The 8,526-nt window shown below is 47.4% G+C and overlaps 1 protein-coding gene across 1 annotated transcript in view; it reads right to left on the reverse strand.

Annotated features, from left to right (window-relative positions):
- Positions 1 to 8,507, reverse strand: part of PPM1F (protein phosphatase, Mg2+/Mn2+ dependent 1F) — a 29,020-nt gene extending 20,513 nt beyond the window's left edge. The window contains exons 1-2 of the mRNA XM_081288526.1: positions 8,394 to 8,507; positions 2,127 to 2,398 (exon numbers count right to left, since the gene is read on the reverse strand). Of these exons, the coding sequence (XP_081144652.1) occupies positions 2,127 to 2,329 (203 nt within the window). The 5' untranslated portion in view covers positions 2,330 to 2,398; positions 8,394 to 8,507. The remainder of the gene's footprint in view (positions 1 to 2,126; positions 2,399 to 8,393) is intronic.
- Positions 8,508 to 8,526: the final 19 nt, after the last annotated feature.

Genomic DNA, 8,526 nt, shown 5'->3' on the forward strand with positions numbered 1-8,526 from the left:
CCCCAAATATGTGACAATGAAATTACTACTAATAAGAAGGGAAGACAGGACATAAAATTAGCACACCCAAGTGCTCAGGGATCTGACTTCTGGATGGTCTCAGAAAGGATGTCATTTACAATCTGAAAAACAGTCTGTTGACTAATATATTGGAAGCCCTTCGTGCCCAAGAGACTAAACTTTGGCTGTGGAGATGGGAAACAGAGCACAAAGGAGGTCTATGAGGTATGAGTAATCATATGTAAGCATGTTTGTGTGTAATGACTATACGTAAGAACATTCATGTCTGTATGAGAAAATACTAGAGAAGAACAAAGAATAACTTAAACTCATGAAGGTGAATGGAAAATAAATGATTTTACAATACTACATTTTATGATATGCTTTAAGGTATATTAAGGTGAATATATGGTTGGGGGGTGGTTTCTAAGAGGCCCCCAGGGAACTGTGTGCCACCAGACCTGAGGGACCTTTGGTTCCTTACCCCATCACTAGCCATTAACGTCTACTTCAAACAAGTCCTGATCCTTTCTCCTCATATCTGAAACCCTCTGACCCAAGATTCTGCACCCTAACTCAGCCATTCCCTGGCCAGGCTACTTGCTGCCTGCTGGCTGCTGCCACTGTCTACCTCACTGTGGTAAGCAAAACCAGTCCCCTCTATCTAGATTCCCCCTGCTCCACTGGTCCCTCCTCTGTACTCTATTAACTCTCACTTGGGAATCATAGGCTCACACCAGAGTCCCTTCTAGGCCCTGCTGCTGTGGTTTGGCCCTCTCCTGCACCTGTGCCCCAGCTTGAAGACCCTGTGAGCCCTGGGGTCCTACCTTATCACCAGCTCAGGCCATGTGGCAGCAGGCACCATGCTGAGTTCAATCCCCCTGGGCCTGGCTTCCTCCCTGCCATCCCTGAGCCTCCCAAGAAAGCAAAGTTTCCTTGTTATCTCCACAGAAGGCCCAGTGGCTGTTGTCCCTCAGAACTCTCTCTACTTCCCTGCTTCCCAGTGCTGCTGCTGTGCTCCTATCTCTCCTCTTGAGGAGGCAGAACTTAGGGGTCCTTCCCTCACCTCCTACATTCAGCTCCACCCCTGGGGGCTCATTCACTTTATGCCACCTGTTGCTAAAATACTTCCCCCAAACCAGCCAACAACAGACCGCACATGCTTCACCCCTTGTGGAACATGGTCATGAAGAATTGCCTCCTAAGCTATGAGGCTGTGGATTTGCAGGGTGGGTGTGGCCCTGGTGTACATATGCTCAGCAAGCCCTACTACCATACTGCACAGGGTAAGCATGTCATCTACCGTGCTGGAATCCTAGCAAACAGACTATCATAGAGTGGGCAGGGATGAATGTGTAGCAAGGAAGCAAAGGTCTGAAAATATAAATGAAAAATTCCAGAAATAAATGAACTCATAACTTTCAAACTATGTACTACCTTGAGTAGCATGATGAAATCTTCCCATCCTGCTCTGTTGCTCCCTGGAATGCAAATTATCCCTTTTTTCAGTGTACCCACTACCTGCCAGTCACTTGGTGGCTGTATTGGTTATGATATCGACTGTCTTGGTATTGCAGTGCAATTGTTCAAATAATCCTTATTTTACTTAACAATAGCCCCAAAGCAAAGAGTAGTGATGCTGGCAATTTTAAAACACCAAAGATAATCCATAAAGTGCCATATGTGAAAAGGTAGAAGTTCCTAACTTATAAGAAAAAAAAATTACTTGCCAAGATTGCTAAAATATATGTGTGTGTGTGTGTATGTGTGTGTGTGTGTGTGTGTATATATATATATATATATATAAAAGAATCTTCTATCTATGGAACTGTGAAAGAGGAAAAAGAAATTTATGCTAGTTTTATTGTTGCATCTCAAATTGTAAGTTATAGTCACAGTGTGTGATAAGTGCTTAGTTAAAAGGAGACAGCATTAAATCATAGAATTCAGTATTATCTGTGGTTTCAGGCATTTACTGAGGGTCTTGGAATGTATCCCCTGTGGATAAGGGGGGAAACCCTGCACTACTGTCATAGGGTTTAGGTAGGGTTAAGGTCAGCATATAGCAGACATGCTGTGCCCCTACTGGTTGTCCTGACCAGCCTCCTGAGGTCACATAGGCCTACCTGCTGCCCAGGAAGCCCATGGCCAGCTCAGCCAGCTCGGCCTCCATCTCCTCCTGGCTGAGTGTTGTCCCTGGGGCCTTCCATGGCAAAGGGCTCTCTGGGCTCAGTGGGGCTGGGAAGTCTTGGAGGAGTGCGTCCAGGAAGCCCAGGATCTCTGCACCACAGGCCATCTGGCAGTTGTTCTGTGGGGCTCCAGAGGCCATTCCCAGAGCATCCCGGGTGGGTGCTTAGAGCTAGGTGTGGAGTGAGATGGTCTCCAGTCAGTCTTCACTCTGGGGAGAGATGTCAGAGTCAGCAAAATTACAGGACAACAGGTGCCTTACAATGCAGAGTGCAAGTGTCCTGCTGTGTCTCCTCTACTTGTGACCAATGTGTGGCAGGCATCTCATCAAGCCCTGTGCCTCACAGTTCAGAAACACAAGTGGAGCAAACAAACCCAACTGGCATTTTGATGTGGGTAGGGACACATGGGTGCCCAGAGAAGGGGACTCAGGAGATGTTGCCAGCTGATGCTGTATGGACACCTTGAAGAAATGACAGAGAAAGAAGGCATGTTCCCAGCAGAGTGTGCCTGGCAATGGCCAGAGTAGGCAAAAGAGGGATGCCAAGCTTAGACTCTCCAGGCAAGTAAATGGAGTTAACCTGATCCTGGGACCCCAGCAGCTGGAGGGATCTGAGGTAAGGAAAGTGATATCATCAGGTCCATGTGCTTGAAGTGGTGAACTGCTAGGGCTACAGAGATGAACTGGGGAAGGGAAGAGCCAACAAGTAGGAGCAGTCAGTCCAGTGCTATTTGGGAAATGGACCATGGTAGGAGCAGGAAGGAGCTGCTCTTCAGAGGCTACTGGGCTTGTCCGAGGTGTGGGCAGGAGAGAAGCAGAGGGTTAATAACTCAGGACAGATGAGGGTACTTTGGGAGGTGGTTAAATCTATTCAATGATATCTAATAGGCTCAGGCCTCCGAATCCCTAGCTAGGAGAGGCACACAAAAAGATGGTAGATTGTGGGTGAGGGCCCTAAAACCAGGCTAAATATCTGATCTGGGATGCAAAGGATGAAGTGAGGGTCTGGGGTTGTGGCTTAGTTGTAGAGCACTTGCCTAGCATGTGTGAGGCACTAGGTTTGATCCTCAGCACCACATGGAAATAAAATGGGGGTATTGTGTCTACCTACAACTAAAAAATGTTAAAAAATAAAAAAAAAGTAAAAAAGAAAAAGGGTGAAGCGAGGTAAATTAAAATAACATAAAACCAAGCCAGGTAGTGGTACACATATGTAATCTCAGCTTACTAGGGAGGCTGAGGTAGGAGGATTGCTAGTTGGAAGCTACCCTATGCAACTTAGTGAGAGCCTGCTTTGAAAAAAAAACAGGCTGGGGATGTAGCTCAATAGTACAGTGTTTCCCCATCATGCTTAGGGCTCTGGCTTCACTGCAGTACTGCAGAAAACAAACAAAAACCACAACCAGAAAAAAAAAATAAAAGAAAACCCAAAACAAACAAAAACCAAATACCCCCTACCACAACAAAACAAAAACCCCATAAATCTTCTTGCTTTTTTTAGAGATAGCAATTGAAAGTTAATTTGTTTTGAATATATAGAAAGAATGCAGAAATAGGGGTACTTATTGAAGGTTATGAGGATAGACTTAAATTCACTGTCAATCTTCATAGTTACTCACAATAAAATGTAGTCCAGGTTACAAAAGGCAAGCAGGTAAAAAGAAAAAGAATGTAAAGCAAAGAAAGAAAAATCAGGATGGGAATAGGACATTTTCATTCTAACCACAAAGGTAAGGTTTTGTGAAATGGAGAACTGAGTGCAGGCTGGGAGCTCTGGTAGGGGTGAAGAAGAGGGTGGAATTAAGAGGGTCCGTGGGGGTCTGCCAGCTGGGTTCAGCGGAGCTGCAGGAAAGCCCAGAAGACAAGATGATAGGAATTTCCCAGCAAGCTTAGCATCCTTGAGCAGAAGAGGCCAAGTCCCCCTCCTCTGCCTGTGAATTGCTCTGGCCTCCTGGGAGAGAATGTGCATAATGCAGAGATGCCCCCAAGCAATTGCCAGTGTTCTTATAGGCCTGGCTCCCTTGAAAGGCTTAGTGATCTAGGGGCCCTGAAATCTCCAGCTAAGTTAAATGTGCTTATGTAAATTTATGATTAGCATCAAAATGAAAGGACAGCATGATCATACCCCACAAATTCAGGAGGCCCCAGATGGAAAAATCCTGTGGACAAGAAGAACAGAATTCAAGACCCCTCCACCTTCCACCTCATATGCAGGTGATAAATCTGCTGGACATTCTGGAATGCAGGTGCCTTTCTAGCCTCCAGGCCTTAAAATGTTTCCCCGTGCCTAGCCTATACTATACGGCACACCCCCCCTGTTGGGTGCAGAGCAGGCTGAACTGTGTTGTCTGCAGGGCAGGCTGAACAGATGTTGGCTGCAAGATAGCCCACACACTCAAACCCCCCTCTATCTGGTCCTTTATCACCTGTTTGTGTCAAGTCCGGCTCAAGGCTGAGCACTCAACCCCCTTGGGCCAACAAGGCAGCTTGCAGACCCAGAGGCCCCATTAGATTTGGGCTATAAAAACTCCCTCCTGCCAGGCCCCTCTCTCTCTTGCTCTTTCTCTCTTGCTCTCTTTATCTTTCTTGCCCGCGCTCTCTGTCTCTCTCTTGCTCTCTCCCTGTTCATCTCTTCTCTCTCTCTTTCCTTCCTTCTTTTCTCTTTGTTGCACTGCTGCAATAAAGATCTTTTGGTCACTCCGAGTGTTGTGGTCACTTTCCTTTCACCCCCCCCCCTTTCCTGGAGGGTACAGGCCCCTCCTCTCTGCACTGCAGCACTACAGATTCCAACTCCACTAAGTTCATCATATGCCTGGCCACCTGCCTGCTCTTTGTGCCCATGTGCCCACTGTCCTGAGCACAGGGCCTAGCATAAACCTCAACAACCATGCATGCTGAGTGGGGACTGGGGAAGGGGACAGCACAGTGTGACAAGATGGTGCTCATGTATAAAGCTCTGCCAGTATGTACACAGGATGGCTTACTCTCAGGCCCCGCACTAATGACCTACTTTTGCTAGAAAGACAGAGTGCCCAAAGTCATCCTGCTTGCTGGGACCACCCAGATTTGTTTCTGTATTGTTGGATTTTGGAGGTAAGGATAACAACCAGGCCACAGTTTGCCTTCCCTGGGCCCAGCTGGAATAAAGGACAAGAAGAAATTTCCTTCCTTGTCCTTCCTTTTCCCAATAAATCTCAAATCTGATGGATGCCATATGGTTAGGTGCAATAAATATATCCCTGCCCTCGAAGCCCACAACCTAGAGAGAAGGCATAGACAGTGATGGGAGGGAGAAATTGTTAACTCAAAGGGGAACTAGGGGCAGCCCTGAAAGTCACCAGACAGGCAGGAGACAGTGCCAGGGCTCGGAGCTCCTTCAGGATCACTGGAGGAGACAGTCTCAGGAGAAGGGTGGTGGCCAGCTGGCAGGCAGCAGCAGGATAACAGAGTGTAGGGAGAAGGTGGGACTGGGGAGAGGCCCCAAATTGTCCTGACTTCACTGGTATCCTCACAATTCACAAATTGCAAATAGTAAAGGGCTCACAGTGAGAGGGATATGTTAAGAGTCTGTGCAAGTCACCAAGGGCCTTTGGTGGGCATGAGAGGGACACTGAGCTCCCAACCCAGTGCCATCTGCCTCAATCAGTCTGGCCAGACATAATTCTCTGGCTCCAGATCAGAATCTTCTGCACTTCTCATCAGGTGGCAGCCACACTGATGAGCCTGAAGGGTGTTCCCAACTGACATCCACCAGCACTCTGGGGCACTGTGTCTCTAAGTGTTGTATTATCCCTTCTAAACTCCTAACAATCTTGCTGTGATTATCTCTACTTTACAGGTGTGGGCAAAAAGGTCTGTGACGTGCCCAAACTCTCCGGTTGAGATTCATGCTGGGTAACCTGGTCCCCAATCACTGTAATTAAAATGCTAGGAAATTGTTCTGACTCCTTCCTGATCCTGGTCCACTCTTCATTGGTCACCAACCCTGGAATTAAGTTCTCTGTGGCTCCTCCTTTCATTTCTGTGTCTACATCCCTAAGGTAGCCCCCCACCTCCTTGCCCTAAATCAATAACAGTCTCTTTGCTCTTTGTGTTGGTTTGCCCCCACTCTGCCAAGATCTCTCTGACTTTACAAAGCTCTGCTGACATCTTCCCCACCCGGGGTCTAGCATGTTGTCTTCCATAGCTCTGACTTATAAAAAGTATTTTTTATTTTAAATTTGAAGTTTTCCTCTTGCCAGTTTTGAGTCATAGGCTCAACTAATGTATATTTGTACAAATGCATTTTTTTTCTAGGTGGTACAGACAAAGTACTTGTTGAGTCTTGCTTAATTTCTGAACCCAGGTAAGGAAAAAATAGTGACACTTAGAAAAGGAAATTGCACCACTATTGTTACGACAGTGTTGTTGGTATTCTTCTCTGACAATGAAGAATCTTATTTCTTTATTCATAAATAACCATTGAGAATAGTTTGATGTAAATCCTTCCACATCTTTTCCTACATATATATTTTATTGTGATAAAATAAACATAATGTAAAATTTATCATTATAACATTTTTTTTTTTCTGGTGCTGGGGATTGAATCCAGGGCTTAAGTACAGCTCTCCTGCTGAGCTACACTCTAGTTCCTATTTTAACCATTTTTTACTACTCTTTTGTGGCATTAAGCACATTCATGTTATTGTGCAACCATCACTTTTCTTTTAAACTTGACTTTCTTAATAGATAAACTCCCTATGGTCAGGGAGCCCACCCTGGTCCTTTCTGCTCAGCAGGTGATGTGATGGTAGAGAGAAGAGTGAACAGCCATCCTGGCCTGAGATATGCATGCAGCCTTAGGCCTGGTACCTTTAAAGAGGAAACTAAAATACTTTCAGCACAGTGGGCAGCAGACAAGTCTTAAAGACAGGGTTGGTATCGGGTTACATCACAAAGGAATTCTACAAATGAACCTGTGTGGAGCTTTCAAAGTAGTTTTAAAGTGGGACTCATTTTGTTTACCCTCTTATAACTATGCTGACAAGTATATACTGTCAGGTCATGCTGCATACAACAAAATAGGCTCTCGGAGAGTAAGCACCCATCTAAGGTCACACAGGTGGGAAGTTGCAATGCAGGACTCAATTTGGGCCTTCTCATGCCTGGTGACTTTGCCATTTCCACCTCAATGAGTTACAGGAGGAAAAGAGTAAAATTTGATAATAGGATGGATATGGACATAAAAGCCAGAAATGAGCTAAAGATGGCCTGAGGGTCAGGCAGCCTCACATTTTATTCCCCGTAGTGGGAGCACAGCTTAGCCCACAGAACTTGCCTCAGGGAATGCCATGAGGGGGACACACACACACCATATATATCTATATATCTGTATCTACCTACCTATCTATCTGTCTATCTCACTCATAGGACTAAAGGGCAAAAGGCTTTGGTGGAGTCCATTCTCATCCACTGGGCCTCATTATGTATTAGATCCTGTGCAAAAATCCCTACAGTCAGGTGCCATTTCTCTCTATTGCATAGAGAGGTTAAGGGGCTTGCCTGAGATCATCCAGCTGCAGCGGTGGAGCTCAAAGCCTCCATGCCTGAAGTTGTGTCTTACACAATCAGGTTAGAGCGGCTGCAGCCCAAGCAATACATCAACTGAAACACTCACCTTAAATACACTTGGGGAGCCGGGGGTGGGGGCCTTCAGGCAGAAATGTGGTCCAAGGAAGGTGTCTGAGCTGGTGGGTAGGGGCAGGGCAGTGGGCCTGGCCCTCATGTTCCTGGTGGGTGGGATGGGCTGGGGGAAGGGCTGGAGCCTTAAAAATGGGGGCGTGCCTTCTTTTTGCACCTCATTCTGCCTCACAGCCCTGGATCCCCACCTGGCCCTTGACTTGGCCACACCTCCGCCGGCCCAAAGGGCCCCCAGTTCCAAGCCTTTGGCTCCCCAGCCCTCTGATTCCTCGCCTCGGGTTCTTCAGGTTCCCAGCTTCTCCCTTTACTCTTAACCCATTTCACTCCTATATACCTCTTGGGTCCCTCCATTCCATCCTCATCTTGGCCTCCTTGTCTTCCCAGACCCCGTATTCCTCCCCTCATATTCCTCAGCCCCAATTCACCCTTGTGCACCTTGGGCGCCCACCTGACCCTCATCCCAGCTCTGTCGGGCCCCAAATCGCACCCTTGGGCTTTCTCACCCCCAGGTCCCCGCCAGCCTCACCTGCCATCCCGCGGATCCGCGCCCAGGGCCCAGCGTCCCGCGAGCTTCTTTGGGCCGGCCCCGCCCACTTCCCGTCCCGGGCCGCCTCGGGCTCCGCGCAGGCGCAATCGGGCCTATGGGCGGGCGGGGTCAG

Source organism: Spermophilus citellus, assembly GCF_964194105.1.
Source record: "Spermophilus citellus genome assembly, chromosome: 3".
Lineage (NCBI taxonomy): Eukaryota > Metazoa > Chordata > Mammalia > Rodentia > Sciuridae > Spermophilus > Spermophilus citellus.